This window comes from Anolis carolinensis, chromosome 2 (genome assembly GCF_035594765.1).
Source record: "Anolis carolinensis isolate JA03-04 chromosome 2, rAnoCar3.1.pri, whole genome shotgun sequence".
In the NCBI taxonomy this organism is placed as follows: Eukaryota; Metazoa; Chordata; class Lepidosauria; order Squamata; family Dactyloidae; genus Anolis; species Anolis carolinensis.
This window is the reverse complement of record NC_085842.1, coordinates 7,932,491-7,952,500: the sequence shown is the minus strand read 5'-3', so window position 1 is coordinate 7,952,500 and position 20,010 is coordinate 7,932,491. Positions and strand designations below refer to the sequence as shown.

The 20,010-nt window shown below is 46.9% G+C and overlaps 1 protein-coding gene across 4 annotated transcripts in view; it reads right to left on the bottom strand.

The window, feature by feature from the left end:
* Nucleotides 1-2,036: 2,036 nt before the first annotated feature.
* The window catches only part of b3galt4 (beta-1,3-galactosyltransferase 4), a 19,870-nt gene continuing 1,896 nt past the window's right edge, over nucleotides 2,037-20,010 (bottom strand). Inside the window, exons 1-2 of one of the 4 annotated variants that reach the window (XM_008123656.3) lie at nucleotides 18,032-18,644; nucleotides 2,037-4,542 (exon numbers count right to left, since the gene is read on the bottom strand). In XM_008123656.3, the coding sequence (XP_008121863.1) occupies nucleotides 3,427-4,485 (1,059 nt within the window). In that variant the 5' untranslated portion in view covers nucleotides 4,486-4,542; nucleotides 18,032-18,644 and the 3' untranslated portion in view covers nucleotides 2,037-3,426. Of the gene's footprint in view, nucleotides 4,543-11,428; nucleotides 12,163-18,031; nucleotides 18,645-20,010 lie in introns of those variants that run through there. The other 3 variants (XM_062973027.1, XM_062973028.1, XM_008123655.2) reach the window with 3 other exon arrangements.

Here is a 20,010-nt window from a genome sequence, read left to right as displayed (position 1 = left end):
AATGCTCAACTATAAGTATCCTGTTTGTGTATTTTTTTTGGCTCTACATTCTTTACAGCCACATGGCACTTCACGCTCTGCTTGCTGTGAGCTGAATGCTCAACTATAAGTATCCTGTTTGTGTATTTTTTTTGGCTCTACATTCTTTACAGGCACATGGCACTTCACGCTCTGCTTGCTGTGAGCTGAATGCTCAACTATAAGTATCCTGTTTGTGTATTTTTTTTTGGCTCTACATTCTTTACAGGCACATGGCACTTCACGCTCTGCTTGCTGTGAGCTGAATGCTCAACTATAAGTATCCTGTTTGTGTATTTTTTTGGCTCTACATTCTTTACAGCCACATGGCACTTCACGCTCTGCTTGCTGTGAGCTGAATGCTCAACTATAAGTATCCTGTTCTTGTATATTTTTTTTGCTCTACATTCTTTACAGCCACATGGCACTTCACGCTCTGCTTGCTGTGAGCTGAATGCTCAACTATAAGTATCCTGTTTGTGTATTTTTTTTGGCTCTACATTCTTTACAGCCACATGGCACTTCACGCTCTGCTTGCTGTGAGCTGAATGCTCAACTATAAGTATCCTGTTTGTGTATTTTTTTTGGCTCTACATTCTTTACAGCCACATGGCACTTCACGCTCTGCTTGCTGTGAGCTGAATGCTCAACTATAAGTATCCTGTTTGTGTATTTTTTTTGGCTCTACATTCTTTACAGCCACATGGCACTTCACGCTCTGCTTGCTGTGAGCTGAATGCTCAACTATAAGTATCCTGTTTGTGTATTTTTTTTGGCTCTACATTCTTTACAGCCACATGGCACTTCACGCTCTGCTTGCTGTGAGCTGAATGCTCAACTATAAGTATCCTGTTCTTGTATATATTTTTTGCTCTACATTCTTTACAGCCACATGGCACTTCACGCTCTGCTTGCTGTGAGCTGAATGCTCAACTATAAGTATCCTGTTTGTGTATTTTTTTTGGCTCTACATTCTTTACAGCCACATGGCACTTCACGCTCTGCTTGTTGTGAGCTGAATGCTCAACTATAAGTATCCTGTTTGTGTATTTTTTTTTTGGCTCTACATTCTTTACAGCCACATGGCACTTCACGCTCTGCTTGCTGTGAGCTGAATGCTCAACTATAAGTATCCTGTTTGTGTATTTTTTTTGGCTCTACATTCTTTACAGCCACATGGCACTTCACGCTCTGCTTGCTGTGAGCTGAATGCTCAACTATAAGTATCCTGTTTGTGTATTTTTTTGGCTCTACATTCTTTACAGCCACATGGCACTTCACGCTCTGCTTGCTGTGAGCTGAATGCTCAACTATAAGTATCCTGTTTGTGTATTTTTTTGGCTCTACATTCTTTACAGCCACATGGCACTTCACGCTCTGCTTGCTGTGAGCTGAATGCTCAACTATAAGTATCCTGTTTGTGTATTTTTTTTGGCTCTACATTCTTTACAGCCACATGGCACTTCACGCTCTGCTTGCTGTGAGCTGAATGCTCAACTATAAGTATCCTGTTCTTGTATTATTATTTTTTGCTCTACATTCTTTACAGCCACATGGCACTTCACGCTTTGCTTGCTGTGAGCTGAATGCTCAACTATGTATCCTGTTCTTGTATTATTATTATTTTTGCTCTACATTCTTTACAGCCATATGGCACTTCACGTTCTGCTTGCTGTGAGCTGAATGCTCAACTATAAGTATCCTTGTATTTGTTTGCTCTACATTCTTTACAGACACTTGGCACTTCACATTCTGCTTGCTGTGAGCTGAATGCTCAACCATAAGTATCCTGTTTTTGTATTTTGAATGCTCTGCTGTGGTTTTTTTTTTTTTGGAGAGGGGGGGGAGTTTTTCCCTAACAGAAAATCCTAACATTCCCAACATTTCTTTCCATCCGTAGCAATCAAAGGGGGCCCGAGAGGCCATCCAGTCCAACCCTTGTAGAAAACCTACCCCCTGGCTTTGAGGGAAGTTCTATACAGTCTTTATTGAAAGGCATTGAATGAGAAGAGGCAGCATTGACTTTGCATATCATTTTAATTTCCCATCTTTTGAGTGCAAAAGAAAAGACCCCCTCCCCATTGCCAACCCCCTCTCGTTCCTCCCAAAATTGGAGAACACATGGTAACGGGTTTTGAACACTTCCTTCAATTATATCTGAGCGGCGGCAGGGATCTGGGGTGCAGGGTTGCCCGCCCGGCAAGAAAGGACTGTCCACAAGTGCCGAGTAAGGAGAGGGGTGCAGCTTTGCAAAACGGGGGCAATCCCCTTTTTTGAGTCAGTAGCACTTGAGGTAGTAACAAAGCTAAGACCTGTGATGGTTGGGGTCTGCAGGTCACTCCTAGAAGCAGGAAATAAACAGAGCAACAGCTCCCCGTTTTCACCCGAATCAGCAACAGCCCTGGAGGGAAGGAAGCCCCCCAGACTGGCCAGAGAGAGCCCTGGTCGTGGACGGCAAGATGCCCAGCAGCTTGACCAGACAACCCTGGCCATGGCTTTACCTCCTGAGTGGATGTCCATTTGTCCAGACTTCTCCGGCCATGCCTCGTCTAGTCACCTATTGTTAGAGTGGATGTAGAGGTGCCTGACCAGAGGGTATTGGACATGGCTTGGCCTCCTAGTCTGGGTAAGAGGCCTGGACGGACAGACAGACAGACACAGCGAGGGATGCCCACCTGCTCTTAGGACTGGGCTTTAGCACAACTGGTAAATCACCAGCAGTAATATGATCTACCAACCAAAAGGTTGCCAGTTCGAAGCCTGGTCGGGGTGAGCACACGACCATCAAGCCCAGCTCACTGTTTACCCAAGCAGTTTGAAAACAGGGTTGTTGTGTGTTTTCCGGGCTGTATGGCCATGTTCCAGAAGTATTCTCTCCTGACATTTCGTCCACATCTATGGCAGGCATCCTCAGAGGTTGTGAGGGAATACTTCTGGAACATGGTCATACATCCCAGAAAACACACAACAACCTTGTGATCCCGGCCATGAAAGCCTTCAAGAACACACTTCGAAAACAGCTTGAGTAGAGAAATTAGGGACCGCTAAAAAGCTGTGTAGGCATTCTACGACACCATAAAGAACAAGACGAGAAAATGCCAGCGACCAAATGGAAGGAGGAAGTCCTGATGGCTCTTCCTCATGGAGGATGGAGCGACAGCACCCCCCTGTGGCCGTACTCCAGCACAACCTCCAAGGCACCGAAGCTGGACTTGAAACACAACGTACCCCCTTATGTCTGTCTGTCCAAACAGCATTGAATGTTTGTCGTGTATGTGTACTGTGATCCGCCCTGAGTCCCCTTGGGGAGATAGATAGGGCGGAATATAAATAAAGTATTATTATTATTATTATTATTATTATTATTATTATTATGTCCAGACAGATGGACACCGGCCATTCCTGGTCTCACAGGGCGGCCACCCAGGCCAAGGCCTTGCACCGCAGGGAACCCAGTGCCCGCTGCCAGAGCCGGCAGGTCTCCTCGTTGGGGGCGGCCGAGTCCCAGACGGTGACCATCTCTTCGGGGGCCACCCGGTGGACGCTGAGCAGGACCCCTCGGTAGCAGCAAGGGTCCGGGGGCAGGTGGGCCCCTCCGCTCATGCGGGCCAGGTGCTGCGGGACGATGCCGACACGCCGGGCGCAGAGCCCCACAAAGACATCCTCCAAGGGCACCAAAGGCACGTCGCGGGCGGCCCCCAGCAAAGCGGGCACGGCGTTCCCCGAGAGCACATAGGCCGTCCCGCTGCAGTAGGGCGGGAAGGCCCCCCCCGGGTAGAGTCCATGGGGGACGTGGTGCCGGCTGTGGGGGTCCCGGCTGGGCCAGACCCGCCAGTGGATGCGGCCCAGGTAGGCGGGGATCAGGGCGGGGAGGCGGCCCAGCTCCTCGGCCAAGCCGGGCAGGTTGAGGAAGACGTCATCATCCACCTTGACCAGGAAGAGGGCCCCCGGACAGCGGGTGGCCGCCCAGCCCATGAGGGCCAGTGTCTTGAGGGTCAGGTTGCCGTAGCTGTCCAGGAAGCGGCCCTGGACCAGGTCCCGGTGCTCGGCCGCCTCCCGCTCCAGCGCCGCCTGAAGCGAGGGCTCCTGGGGCAGCCCCAGGGCGAAGAAGGTCCGGACGGTGAGCTCCCCGGCCCAGCGGGACTCTCCCCAGGTGGAGCGGATGGCCTGGCGCTGGGCCACGTGGCCGGGGGCACTGACCACCATCACCAGGAGGGAGGGGGCCTTCGGGGAGCAGGCCTCGGGCGTCGGCAGGAGGAGGAAGGCGTCCGTGGAGGGCAGGAGCGGCGGGCTGATGGGATGCCCCCCACCACGTGGCAGGAAGTAAGGCAGCGAGTGCGAGAGCAGTTCCTCGTGGCCGCCGCGGATCAGGAAGCCCAGGGAGGAGAGGGTCGCCAGGACGGAGAGCAGGCCCCACAGCAGCCGGAGGCGAGAGCAGCCACGCTTCAGCCAGGCCAGCAGAGCCATCGTTGAGGGTCAGGGGTCTGGGGTGGAGGTCAAGAACTGGCTGGAGATGGGGTCACCCTGTGGAGAGAGGAAGGAGGTGAGAGATGTTGGAGATAGCAACTTTCCAAGCTTCTCACTATTTATTTGTTAATATATATACAGTAGAGTCTCGCTTATCCGTCATAAACTGGTGAGCAGAATGACGGATGAGCGAAACTGACAGATAACAGGGTGGGTGCTCACTCACTCACCCACCCTCCCTCCCTCACTCACTCAATTAACAGACCGGGTCCCAACAACGGTGACAGCAGCACCGGGTCCTGGCGGGGTGAGTGAGTGAGCGAGCGAGCAAGGGAGGACATTTGCCATTGGATAATACGGAATGTCGGAAAAGCGGAAGTCAGATAAGCGGGACTCTACTGTATACATATTTGCTACAACGACATAGTCTGACACAGAAAACAAGATAGATATGCTGGACTTCATATCACAAAATCACAAGTCGAACACTTCCCAAGCGTTTAGGACTGTGTGATGTATTTTCGGATGATGCGTGCAGATCCTGGTAGGGTGGCCTTTTGCAGCTGGCAGATCGTGATTTTGTCAATGTCTATTGTTTCCAAATGCCGGCTGAGATCTTTTGGCATGGCACCCAGTGTGCCCATCACCACCGGGACCACCTGCACTGGTTTCTGCCAGGGTCTTTGAAGTTCAATCTTGAGGTCCTGATAGCGGCTGAGTTTTTCCTGTTGTTTTTCATCAATGCGACTGTCACCTGGGATGGCAACATCAATGATCCAAACCTTGTTCTTTTCCACAACTGTGATGTCTGGTGTGTTGTGTTCCAGAACTTTGTCAGTCTGGATCCGGAAGTCCCACAGTATCTTTGCGTGCTCATTATAGAATACTGTGATCCCACCAGTTCTTTGCTGCTGGGAGGTGGGACTTGAGGCATGTTCCAATGAACCATTTGGGCCACATAATTGTGCCTCTGTTTGTAGTCTGTCTGTGCGATTTTCTTACAGCAGCTTAGGAGATGATCAATGGTTTCGTCGATTTCCTTGCAGAGTCTGCATTTTGGGTCATCAGCTGATTTTTCGATCTTGGCCTTATTATTATTATTATTATTATATCCACTAGTTTCTAATACAGCATTTCTCAACCTGGGGGTCGGGACCCCTGGGGGGGTCTCAAGGGGGTGTCAGAGGGGGTCGCCAAAATCCTCCCACCTAAAGCCCAATTTGCCCCATTCTATTGTTGGTGGAGTTCAGAATGCTCTTTGATTGTAGGTGAATTATACATCCCAGCAACTACAACTCCCAAACATCAGGGTCTGTTTTCCCCAAACTCCACCCGTGTCCACATTTGGGCATATCAGATACGCATGCCAAGTTTGGTCCAGATCCATCATTGTCTGGGTTGGCAGTGCTCTCTGGATGTAGGTGAACTACAACCCCCAAACTCAAGGTCAATTCCTCCCAAATCCTTTTAGTGTTTTCTGTTGATCGTGGGAGTTCTGTGTGCCAAGTTTGGGTCATTTCCATCCTTGGCGGAGTTCAGAATGCTCTTTGATTGCAGGTGAACTATAAATCCCAGCAACTACAACTCCCAAATGAAAAAATCAATCCTGCCCAACCCCACCAGCATTGAAATGTGGGCGTATCGGGTATTTGTGCCAAATGTGGTCCAGTGAATGAAAATACACCCTGCTGTGATCGAGGTGACCACCCTCCCCCCCAGGACTTTGTAAAAGATAGTTCAAAAACCAAGACTTTATGTTCTATATTCCATATATTTATAGTAGAAGGTGATTGAGACTTTTTACTGGAGTTTACTGTGGTTTACTAAAACTCTGCACTCTGAGGCAAGAGATAACAGGAGATAACAGGTGCTGAAACTAACTCTCTTGCTATCCTTGACTCTAGCCTTAACTTCCCCTCTAACGATCGGTAGCCCAGTTTTGCATGATTGGCTCTCCTCTAAAGTTAATTTTTGGCAACAGTTAGCTTCAAAGGCTTTGAATGTCTCAGATTTTTGCCTTTCTAGCAGAGTCTCTGCTACAGACCTGTTTTCCACCTGTTTAATTGGCATTCCAGAATCTCTGGAAGTTTTTAGAAATTACACTATTTTTCAAGACATTCCAGAAAACATGTCTTACAGGGACATCCCCAATTGGGGGAGGGCTTCTAAGGACAGGCTGCCGAGCATGGCGGCCATCCGCCTGGCCCATGTTCCCCATGCTAAAATATGTTTTCAAATTCCCACCTGTACTGGTGAGTGCCACAATTTACCAATTGACAATTCTCTCAATTGTACACATGTGGAAAAACTGCCACATTTGAATGCCCATTTGGTCTTGCCCACAGGATGGTTTTTCCTCTGTGGACAGGTAGCCTATGGATATTTACCAGCCAATACCTCTTTGGGAAATTGTGCATTGGGTAGGCTATCCCTTTTTATGCCTTCAAAGGGTGACTTAGAGTTGGCACACTCCTTGAGTCGGAAGGCAAGGTCCATCCAAAACTTGGACCCAAATTGTGATCCTTCGGTGGTCCTAAAGGGCATTCCCCAGTCCGTGGCTGCGGCTTTATTTACTCCTGGAGTGGCAGCAGGAATGAATTATGGATCTATAAAACATCTGGCCTGCGCCTTGGTCAAAAACATAAATTACACCTCTCAAGCCCTGGCCTCGGTGGCTAAGGAAATGCATGAGCTCAGGGAAGCTGTGCTGGACAACAGGGCTGCTGTTGATTTCCTTCTGTTGAAAAATCATTACGGTTGTGAGAGTGTGCGCCACATGTGCTGTTTTAATCTGACTGACCAGATGCCTGTGATCCATAAAACCATCGAAGGTTTAAATAATTTGGCATCAGGAATTCAGGAAACCGTTGGCTTCGATTTGAGTTTTCTTACCGACTGGCTACCCTCTTTAGACTGGTTGAGGAAAGGATTTCTCATCTTTCTAACTATAATCCTCTTTCTTCTAATAATAAGCTGCTGCTGGTCGCATTTACCCGCTCTGTTCCAAATTTGTCGCAAAAAGAATAATTCGAACCCCTCTCAACAGAACGCCATGCTGCCACTGAGAGGTTACAATGCCTATGCGGTAGGGCAGGGGAGAAATGGGCCCCTCCCATTTCACCCCGCCCTCCCGAGTGGGGGTATGATGTCCGAAGCACCGGCATTCAAATTGATTTGAACCCGCAGCAGAGAGTTCCGCAGATCCATCGCAAAAGGAACAGAGCGGGACCGCAGCAGACTATTATTAAAAGATCTTTTTTTTCTTCACTTTCCCCTTCCCTGAACTATGTAACAAATCCCCCCAATAAAAGTAGCATACATTTTATAACAGTAGCACTCTCTATCTGGTTATTTTGTGTCTTTCCTTGACTCCTTTTTCTTACATGCAATCCTCCTCCTCCCTCTCACTAACCCGTCCGTCCTTTAAACTCTGGCTGAGGCTCCTCCGCCATAGGTTAATACGGCGGACGATACAAATTGGCTCATATCTTTATCAAAATTACCCCTAGCACGCTCTTCTTTTAGTTCTAACCCTTCCTAAGGCTCCTGACCCAAGGACCACCAGCGGAACCAAAATCGGTCCAGTTTAAAGCTTCGGAACAGCTGACTGTCAGACGGAGCCGACTGCTCTTTCCAAGCCTTATCCCGGACTTTTCTCTCCCCGCAACCCGCGGGATGGGTTTAAGAGATCACCGGCCCATTCTGTGAGCTGTGGATGATGGATCGCTCTCCCTGCCGGGAAGACATAGTTCTCCAAGGACCCTCACCCTCTCTACAGCTGCCAGGAGGGTGCCTGGACGGGCGCCCTCCGCGTTTCATTCACACCTTCATAATTTTATGAATGAGAAGAACACTCTTCCCAAACCTACCCCTGAACTTATGAAATCCTATACTTCCAAAGACTGCAACTCACATGTACCTCTTCCCCATGCTATTTCTATGAATTCCTTCCACCACAGATGAACTCTTTTCCCAATGTATCCGTGAATTTTCATATTCTATGAACCTGGACACCCTCATGAATCACTATTATATGAATTTCTAATCGTTGGGCTAACTTCATGAATTGTAAAGTCATGCTGCTAAAACTCCACTTTTATGAATTTCCATGCTGGGTTCTCCAGATGTTATGAACTTCGTTCTTATCAAATATTTTCAATTGTTTATATCATTCATGAGTCCCCTTTATGCAATGTAACTCACTTTTATGGATTCTCCCTTATTTCCATGAAATCTATCTGTCTGCCTATATGTATTTGTACTCTTTGGGATCCCCGGAAAATATGTATTTTTCCCAGCATGGTTTATATTCCAACTTTATTTTATTTTTCATTTTATTTCATATAATTGCCAAGTCATGAAATCAAATAGGAAATATTTTGAACTCAACCTGAACCCCAGAACTTATCCCATTTCCTATGACCCAGGCTTCCTTTCCCAAAAACAAAAGGATAATCTGCCACCGCTAAATCCAATCAAATTCAAATTGCATGGACAATATAGGGCTTGAGTCGCCGAATTCGGAGTTTGCTGACCTAAAGGTGATTCGCCCCAAGGCAAACATTGTCATATCTCACCCAAAGGAAAATCCAGGACACCTCAGGAAGGCGCCCTGCAGAGCCTGTCAATATGGCTCATCACCACCCATCTTTGCTTCCATCTCTGACACCCCAAGGCATATCTAAAATCTGTATACGTGACAGAAACCCGGACACCCTTGATTGCTGCCATTAATAAATTAAGCACCCTTTAGAAATCGGTCTAGCAGGACTTAATCCGCTAGTTCCTGTCCCGTCACCTCATTGTTTCGATAACTCCTAACTTTCCTGATTGGCCCGAGTAGAGACAAAAGGCAGCTTCCTATTGGGCCAACGGAGCAAGGCGGGAAATGAAAGCCCGCCTCGTTCAACCTTCTAGCCTATCAACGATCAGATGGGCGGGGAAGGAGGGCGGGAAATTCAAAGGGCTGTCAGACTGAAATTTTGTATAAGTATGGCTTTATTTTGATTGTATGGTACCCTAGTAGACCGAATGATCGCTACTAGAGTCCTCTTCAGCTGAATTGCTCAATAAAGACTCCTTGGCGGATTTTCCTTCAACTTTGGCGGACCTTCTTCATTTCGGCTTCAGATTGTATTGCGGCTCGTAATTCTCCTTTTGGCTTCGCCAAGGTCCGTTCTCTCAGGACCGGATCGGGTCTCTCCTTAAGGGCCCGATCCCCTAAAACGCGGTCGACAACATACGTGGGGCTGCCTTTGAAGACGGCCCGGAAACGGCCACTGGTGCAAAGGTCGGCAGCCGGGCTTCTAACTGGGGATGATGGCAGGAAACGCACAACGCCCCTATTAAAGCCGCTCCACGGCTGCCGATAAGGTGCCGGGCCCAGTTCAAGGTGTATGTTGTGACCTACAAGGTGTAGGTGGTGGCCCCGCCTGTCTCCGTGATCACACCTTCCACGGAGGCTTTGTGGACCCCTTCCACCCCACTCAGACCCATCCTGAGTGCCATTGGATCCCCCACTTGCCACTTGGCAAAACCTTTGGCTGCACAGTTACAAGGCCCTATTGGCTCACCACGCGCTACATCAAAGGACTAAACAGACATAACTTCCCAGAAGACATCACAGCCCTGTTTCAGCATGGCCTCGCCACCAGCTACTTTCAGTGGGACAATGAACTGTATGAACAGAAAGATGGAGTCGCCTCACAGCCCAGTCATAGCAGATTTCTACATGGAGCACTTTGAGAAACAAACCCTGGAAACAGCACCAAAAAAGCCCATGATATGGTTCAGATACATGGATGACACCTTCACCATTTGGAGACATGGGGAAGAAGGACTCAACCAGTTCCTGGTCCACCTCAACAGCATCCACCGAAACACCGTGGGAAAAGAAAAGGAAGGGAAATGGCCATTTCTAGATGTTCTAGTCATCCACAAACCCAATCCACAATTGGGCCACACCGTTGACAGAAAACCCCCCCACACACACACGGATAGATATCTCCATAAAAACTCCAACCATCACCCGTCAAAAAAGGAGCACAATCAAGGCCCCGACAGACCGTGCACACAGAATCTGTGAACCTCACCTCCTCCAAGGTGAACTCAACCACCTAAACTGGGCTCTCCAGGCCAATGGAGACTCCACCACAGACATCACAAGAGCTGCAAGGCCAAGAACAAGCCATGAGAGTCAAGGGAGAGATCCACCCAGAGGAAAGGGGTTCTTACCAGACATCAAGGGAACCACTGACCGCATAGGGAAGCTGATGAAGAAGCACAACCTACAAACCATCTACAGACCCACGAAGAAAATCCAACAAATGCTACAGCCAGCGAAGGACAAGAGGGATCCTCTCCCCTCTGTAGGTGTCTACCATACAACATGCAGCTGTGGACAAGAAGTCTACAGAGGGACCACCTAACACAGCATCATTGCCCAGGCACGAATCAAGGAATGTGAGAGGCACTGCAGACTGATTCAACCGGAGAAGTCAGCCATAGCAAGAGTACATGATGAACCAACCTGAACACAGAATATTATCTGAAAACACAGAAATGCTTGACCACTCTCACAAAAAAGCCATTGAAATCCACAAGCCCGTGGATAAGTTAAACAGAAAGGAGAAAACCATGAAAATGAACACAACCTGGCTACCAGTATTAAAAAACTCTAAAATCAGGACAGTAAATAAGGAACAACACTCTGAAAACAGAGGAATTCCAGACAGGAATAAATCAGGGGCAGCTAACACCTCCCAACAAAGGATTCTCCCAGACAGGAAGCAGACATGCCTGGAAGCCACAGGACTATTAAATGCTAATCAAGGTGATAAATGACAACATCCACACCAGCCCCCAACAGACAAGAGTTCTTTCTTTCCCGCACCCTGGATCTTCCACAGATATATAAACCTCCTTTGCAGAGTTTCCAACAGACCTTGCAACCTCTGAGGATGCCTGCCATAGATGTGGGTAAAACATCAGGAGAGAATGCTTCTGGAACATGGGCATACAGCCTGGAAAACTCACAGCAACCCAGTGATCCTGGCCATGAAAGCCTTCGAGGACACATTTCCGAACAACCGTTTCGAGACGGAGCCCAAAGTCTTCAGTCAGTTGACCGATCCCAAGTCGAGAAGAATGACGAGTTCTTGAGTGCGACCCAGGGACCAAAGTGGGGAGAAACAGCGCACTGCGAACGCTCCCCGTCGTCCCAAGAAAGCGAGAAGAGACACGAAATCAATGCTCGTTTGTTCTCCCAACAGTCAGGGAATTGTCCACGAGGAACAAGACGCAGTGCGGATCCAGCCTTCTGTCGGGAGAGACGCCCGTGGGGTGAATTCTCGCGTGACATGACGCATGAATTGTGAGCAGAGAGAAGCCCTGACCTCCACCCAAGTGGCTTCTTTTCATTCTCTCTGCTCACAAACCACCGAAAGGGAAGCCTTTTGGTCCTTTGGGCAACGAGTGTCCAGACGAGCGTCACGGCCGAGCTGAAACGCATTCCAGGAACAATGGAAACATTGCTGGGAAGCTGCCCGACAAAACTGCTGCGACGGGGATAATTGCCTTGTTTTGGACACAGAATAAAGGTCATGAGCATTTGATGAACCAGCCTGGACACAGGATATTATTTGAGAACACAGAAATGCTTGACCACTCCAACAACGATCATGCCAGACTACACAGAGAAGCCACTGAAATCCTCAAGCATGTGGACAACTTCAACAGAAAGGAGGAAACCATGAAAATGAACAACATCTGGCTACCAGTATCACAAAACTCAAAAATCAAAACAGTAAATAAGAAGCAACACTCTGAGGGCAGAGGAGCCCCAGGGACGGTTAATGACTCTGAACAAAGGATGCCCCCCAGGCAAGAGACACACCTTTCCAATGCTAATTAGGGAGGTTAATTGCAACATTAATGCTGGCTTCCAACTGACAAAGAGGAGCCCCCAATGGCGTAGTGGGTTAAAGCCTTGTGACTTGAAGGTTGGGCTGCTGACCTGAAGGCTGCCAGGTTCGAATCCCACCCGGGGAGAGCGTGGATGAGCTCCCTCTATCAGCTCCAGCTCCATGCGGAGACATGAGAGAAGCCTCCCACAAGGATGGTAAAAAAAAACATCAAAACATCCGGGCGTCCCCTGGGCAACGTCCTTGCAGACGGCCAATTCTCTCACTCCAGAAGCGACTCAAGTTGCTCCTGACACGGGAAAAAAAAAACTGACAAAGGACTCTTGTCACACCCTGGACTCTCCACAGATATATATTAACCTTCCTTGCCTAGTTTATCCATGTCTCACAACCTCTGAGGATGCCTGCCATAGATGTGGGCGAAACGTCAGGAGAGAATGCTTCTGGAACATGGCCACACAGCCCGAAAGACGTACAACGACCCTGTGATCCCGGCCATGAAAGCCTTCGACAACACACTGTTATGTTGTGATGCTGGGCATGTCCCTGTTATAAGCCGCCCCGAGTCCCTTTGGGGAGGTGGTGACAGGATACAAGAATTTTTATAAAATATATGATTCTACGCTGCTCTGAAGCCCATGGGTTGCAGCAGTGGTTCCCAGCCTGTAGGTCCCTCCCCAGATGTTTGGCCTTCATCTCCCAGAAATCCCAACAGCTGGTAAAGTGGCTGGGATTTCCACAATTTATTTACTTACAGTATTTATTTACAGTATTTATATCCCGCCCTTCTTTCTCACCCCGAAGGGGACTCGGGACGGATTACAATGAACACATCTATGGCAAACATTCAATGCCAACAGACAAACAACATATATAGACAGACACAGAGGCATTTAACATTTTTTTCCAGCTTCACGATTCCGGCCACAGGGGGAGCTGTTGCTTCACCGTCCACTAGTGGCTGTACTTCCTCATTCCTTTCCTCGTGTTTTGCTGGCAGTTTTATGATGTTGTAAATTAGTTAAATTAGCCTCCCGCATAAAGCGTCCCTAAATTTCCCTACTTGACAGATGCAACCTTTGAAGTTGACTGAATCGCATTGGTGGTTGTTTGATATTATTACTATTGATATTATTATTGTTGTTTAAATCTTTGTTTTAACTTGTTTTATCATCTTCTTGTGTTTTAAACTGTGTGTATTGTTAATGTATTTGTGCTGTTACTTTTGTAACATTGTGAGCCGCCCCGAGTCCCCACGGGGAGATGGTGGCAGGGTATAAATAAAGTATTATTATTATTATTATTATTATTGACACAACGACATTGTATGACACAGCAAACAAGATAGATATGCTGGATTTCGTTTCACAAAATCACAAGTCGAACACTTCCCAATATTATTATTATTATTATTATTATTATTATTATTATTATTATTAATATTAATATTATTAATATTATTATTATTATTATTATTATTGGTCAACAGCAAGCCGGGCTATTTCATGGTCGGGGGCTGAACCCGACCCGGGCTTCGAACTCATGACCTCTGGTCAGTAGTGATTTATTGCAGCTGGTTACTAGCCAGCTGCGCCACAGCCCGGCCCAAGTTGTAGTCCAAAAACACCTGGGGACCCACAGCTTGGGAACCACTGGATGACAGAAAAAGTCATTCCATTGAAAGTCAGAAAGACCTTCCTGGTGTCTGAGGGTCTTGAGGGGTTTACTCCTTTGGAGGCTGTGAAGCAGAGGCTGGGTGGACATCTGTAAGGAGGGATTGGATTGTGCTGTTCCTGCCTGGCAGAAAGAAAGAAAGAAAGAAAGAAAGAAAGAAAGAAAGAAAGAAAGAAAGAAAGAAAGAAAGAGGTCTGGACTGGATGGCCTTTGAGGATCCTGAGTTGCCAAGGTGTCCAGTCAAGGAGAAGAAGACCAGGAGGACCGCCAAGGAATGTGAGCAGACATTTCGGAGGACTCCTGACCCAAGGAAACCCTCAAAGCCCACGAAGAGAAACCACACAGAAAGAGGAAGGCCATCCATCCGGACGTGGGTCCCGGGGCCACAAAGGCCACCCGAGGGACCAGACGGGAGCCCAATCCCCCGCCCACAATAGACCTGAAGGAGGCCTACCTCCAGCTCTCAATCCCACAAGAAAACGAGTGAAACCCTTTTGGGAAAGACCTGGTGAAGCAGAAGGTGCCGCGGAGGAGACTTCGGAACGAGGGCGAGAGCGGCGGCAAGACTTCCTCTTGTGCAAAGAAACCACCCACGGGCTCTGGCTCATCTCCAGCAAAAAGCTTGCCCTCAAGATAAACACATGGGCCAAATATGGAATAATTACGTTATGCCACAAAATGTGAAAGAAAAATACGTTTCCTGCTCAGAAAGCGTTATTTCCTGTTTAACGGCGCAGTCATAGCATCCTAGAATCCTCGAGTCCAGCCCCATTCGGCCAAGAAGCAGGGAAATCGCATTCAAAGCCTCCCAACAGATGGCCACCCAGCCTCTGCTTCAAAGCCTCCAAAGAAGGAGCCTCCACCGGACTCCCAAGGCAGAGAGTTCCACTGCTGAACATATCTCTCCCACAGTGAGGAAGTTCTTCCTCATGCTCAGGTGGAATCTCATTCTTTTCCTGAAGTTTAAAGTCGTTGTGCCATTGCACAACGTTGTGCCTAGTCTGCAGGGCAGCAGAAAGGAAGCCTGCTTTCTCCTCCTCCCTAGGACTTCCCCTCTCTCACATCTTGATCCACGGTCCTCCTCAGGTCTCCTCTCAGCCTTCTCTTCTGCATGCCCAACTCTTTCAGCCACTCCTCATAGGGATTGTTCTCCAAGCCCTTCATTCTTTGAGTCTCCCTCTTCCTCGGCTTAGAGTCATGATTGGACCCCCTGGTAGCACTGTGGATTAAACCGCTGAGCTGCTGAAAATGCGGACCGACAGCTCGGTGGTTTGAATCTGGGGAGCAAGGTGAGCTCCCACTGTTAGCCCCAGCTTCTGCCAACCTAGTAGTTTGAAAACATGCAAATGTGAGTAGATCACTAAGTGCCGCTCCTATTGGTGGGAAGGTAATGACGCTCCATGGAGTCATGCCTGCGGCCACATAACCTCGGAGGTGTCTATGGACAACGCCGGCACTTCTGCTTAGAAAGAGCACCAGAGTCGGACTCGACTGGACTTCCTGTCAGGGGGAAAGCCTTGACTTTTACTATGACATTGTTGGCTTTGAAAGTAGTTGTTTGGTGTAAAGAAGTGTGTTTTTATTTTGATTTATAGATGTTATGTTTAATTGCGTTTTAAAAGTCACGTTTAACTATGTTTAAAAGGGTGAGTATTAGTTACCAGTGTGTGGGGGATGGTAGCCAGCTCAGCATTCTGAGGCAGGTTGCCATAGTAATGAGGGCGGAGCCAACCGCCGTTTGGAGGAAAAGGAGGGAATGTTTAAAAAAAACAGTTTAGTCTGTGATCTGAGTCACAGGGAAGACACTGGTTCCAGGTTAGGGAAACCAGGGAAGCTCAGATCTCTAGTTGTGTCATATTAAGCAAGTTAAGTGACTTGTTTGGGTTTATTCGTAGAGTCTGGGTGGTAAGGGGAAGCAATCCCAGTTAGATCAATTGATAGCTTTGGTTGTAAGAGAAGAAAAAGGTTTAGACTGCTCAAGGAAAGGAGAAAGTATTTTGAAAGTGGATTCATCACAGGTTATATTTGCAACTGATTAAGAAAGTTTAACTCTGAGAAGCAACATTGTAACCATTAGGCTCTGTGCCTGAAATAAACTTATTATTGTTCTTTCAACATGCAAGCCTCTGTCACACATATTCTAAACTAAGTTACGCTACCATCTAAAGAAGAATAAAGATAAAAAAGATTCCCCTCTGCCTGAGATCTCCACATTTGGAGACTTTGTTTTTGTTTCTGCCACAAACCAGGCTGAATTGGTTGAGACACTATTACGAGACATTCACTGGAAAACTAGCTCAAAACGTGCTGCAGGATATCCCACATTGGAGTTTAATAAACTTTTCCCCTTTTTTTATATGATAGAGCCAATTATGAAATGACATGGATCCCCCAGGAACAGAAATCGTGTTACATCGTGTCATTAACTGCTATTTAAATATCTACGCTGAGGGCACAGATATTTGATTTCCTAGTGTATTTGTATGTAAATGCATTTCCTTCGTTTCTAAATTGCCCTTGTGCTGCATAATCTCTCTGGGGAGGGCGTTGTTATCTTACACTGGGGATCGCGGCTTTGTTCCTGGGTTCTCAAGGTCATTTCCGAATCGATTCTGTCACTTAAAAACTTGGGGAAAGTTCATCAAACGGCACAAATGTTGTTTTTCAAGGAGTATCTTGACCAATTGCAACCTGTTCTCAAAGGCTTCCGTGGCCGGAATCACAGGGCTGCTATGAGCTTTCCGGGCTGCCTGGCCATGCTCCAGAAGCACTCTCTCCTGACGTTTCACCCACATCTATGGCAGGCATCCCCAGAGGCTGTGAGGTCTGTTGGAAACGAGGCAAGTGGGGTTTATATATTTCCAGGGTGGGAGAAAGAAAGAACTCTTGTCTGTTGGAGGCAAGTGTGGATGTTGCCATTGGCCACCTTGCTTAGAATTGTTGTATGTTTTCCGGGCTGTATGGTCATGTTCCAGAAGTATTCTCTCCTGACGTTTCGCCCACATCTAATACTTCTGGAACATGGCCATACATACAACAATCCTGTGAGCTCGGCCATGAAAGCCTTTGACAACACACCTTTCTTAGCATTGAATATCCTTTCAATTTCAATGTCTGTCTGTTTACTGCCTGGGGGAATCCTTTGTTGGGAGTTGTTACCTGGCCCTGATTGTTTCCTGTCTGGATTTCCCCTGTTTTCAGAGTGTTCTTTATTTAGTGTCCTGATTTTGGAGTTTTTTTTTTTTTAAATACTGGTGTCCAGATTGTGTTTGTGTTTTCCTCCTTCCTGTTAAAACTGTCCACCTGCTTCTTGTGGATTTCAATGCCTTCTCATTGTAGCCTGACACAGCCAATCAGGGCCAGCTAACACCTCTCAACAAAGGATTCCCCAAGGTAGGAAGTAGCCAGGCTTTGAAGTCGCAAGGCCATTCAATGTTAATCAAGGTGGCCAACTGCAACATCCACATTTGCCTCCAACAGACAAGGAATGGTGGGAGTTGGAGTCCAAAACGCCTGATTTATATAATTCTAAGAATACAGAATTAAATACAAGACTATTAAAAATAAATAGTTGAAACCATGGCAAACCAATTAGAAAGCATGCAACACTGAGCTGCCATTGAAGTGATGTTGCAGGCTGCCTTTGCAAAGCTGTTCCTATTGTGCAGTCAAAGTATATAAATAAAGGTTATTATTATTATTATTATTTGAAACACAATTTGCCCCCACTGGATTATTATTATTATTATTATTATTATTATTATTATTATTATTATTATTATTATTATTATTATTAAAGCTGTGTCGTCGGAGTCTATTCTACACCATACACTCTCTATAGAGCCTGGAAGGGTCTATTGGTAAAAACCACTCTCAAGCAACCGGAAGCTCCCCTTTATCCGGCACCGTGCCAATCTCCAACCCACCGAGCGAACACGAAAATCACTTACAACGGCTGAGAGTGATATCTGGGTTCACGGGCCGAAGGGAAAGAAGAGACTCTTCCTCGAAACAGGAATCGGGACCTGGGTTAATATTTTAATCATTAATTCAGCCAATTCTTCTGTCCTTGGCACGGCTACTCTTGGCTTTGAAGCCTGGCTACTTCCTTTGTAAGGGATTCCTTGTCTGGCCAGCTTGAATTGCACTGAATGGTCTTGCAGCTTAACAGCCTGGCTGCTTTCTACATACAGGCAATGTGCTTTCTTTTTTCTTTTTGATGGTCACTCCTTGGAAAGTGATTAGTTTTGGGGCCAAATTTGGTGTGATTTGGCCCAGTGGTTTTGTTGTTAACACAGTCCTAATTATGCACATTACATTTTTTAAAATATATACAATATATATATTCTTCTATATATATAAAAGAGTGATGGCATCACGGCGACCCACAAAACAACAAAACTACAGGCCCCCCAACCTCGAAATTTGACAACACAACCCATCATCCACGCCTCTAGGTTGATACAACAAAAAGAAAAGAAAAATAAAGTCCTAATTAGAGAGAGGGGAATAATTGCTTTTATCCAATTGCTGCCAGTTAGAAGACTAAGCTCCTCCAACTTGGTCTCCTAGCAACCCAATAAAAAATAATAAAAAACACAAAAAAATTTAAAAACACTAAAAATTAATACAATAAAATACTATAACAGAAAATAACTAAAAATAATACAAGAAAATAATAAAATATAATAAAAAAACTTACAATAAAATTTATTAAAAAAATACAAATAATGTCAAATAAAAATAACACAATTTTTAACCAATACCACCACCACTTTGCCACAGCAACGCGTGGCCGGGCACAGCTAGTATATATATATATATATATATATATATATATATATATATATATAGCCCATTTTGGAGGAGCCCGCAGTGGCACAGCGGGTTAAACCGCTGAGCTGCTGAACTTGCTGACCAAAAGGTGGTTGGTTCGATTTAGGGGAGCGGGGGTGAGCTCCCACTGTTAGCCCCAGCTTCTGCCAACCTAGCAGGTTTTTTTTCATGTCAGGAGCAACTTGAGAAATTGCAAGTTGCTTCTGGTGTGAGAGAATTGGCCGTCTGCAAGGACATTGCCCAAGGGATACCCGGATGTTCTGATGTTTTGACCACCTTGTGGGAGGGAGGCTTCTCTCATGTCCCCGCGTGGAGCTGGAGCTGATAGAGGGAGCTCATCCGTGCTCTCCCTGGGTTGGATTCGAACCTGGCAGCCTTCAGGTCAGCAACCCAATGTTCAAGTCACAAGGCTTTAATCCACTATGTCACCGGGGGCTCCACCTAGCAGGTTGCAAACATGCACATGTGAGTAGATCAATAGGTACTGCTCCAGCAGGAAGGTACCCATGCAGTCATGCCCACGGCCACATGACCTTGGAGGTGTCTACAGACAACGCCGGCTCTTTGGCTTAGAAATGGGGAGGAGCACCAGAGTCGGACATTACTGGGCTTGACCTACTCTACGTGGGGCGGCCTTTGAAGACGGCCCGGGAACTGCAAGTGGTTGCATAATTAGGACTGAGTTAACAACAAGACCAATGGGCCAAATCACACCAAATTTGGGCCCAATATTCATCACTTTCCAAGGAGTGACCTTGCCACTTCATACCTAGGGGATTCCATTGTTGCCCAACTTGAATACCATTGAACATCCTTGCAGCTTCAAAGCCTGGCTGCTTCATACCTAAGGGAATCCTTTCTAGGCCATCTTGAATACCATCAAGAAAATCCCACTTAGGACTACACCACAGCAATGCGTGGCTGGGCACAGCTAGGAGATATATATACACACACATACACACACACACACACACACACACACTAGCTTTGCCCGGCCACACGTGGCTTATGGGAATCCTTTGTTGGCCAGGTGGAATAGCAGTGAATAGCCTTGATTGTATGTTTGTATGTTTTAAATGTATTTATGTGATTG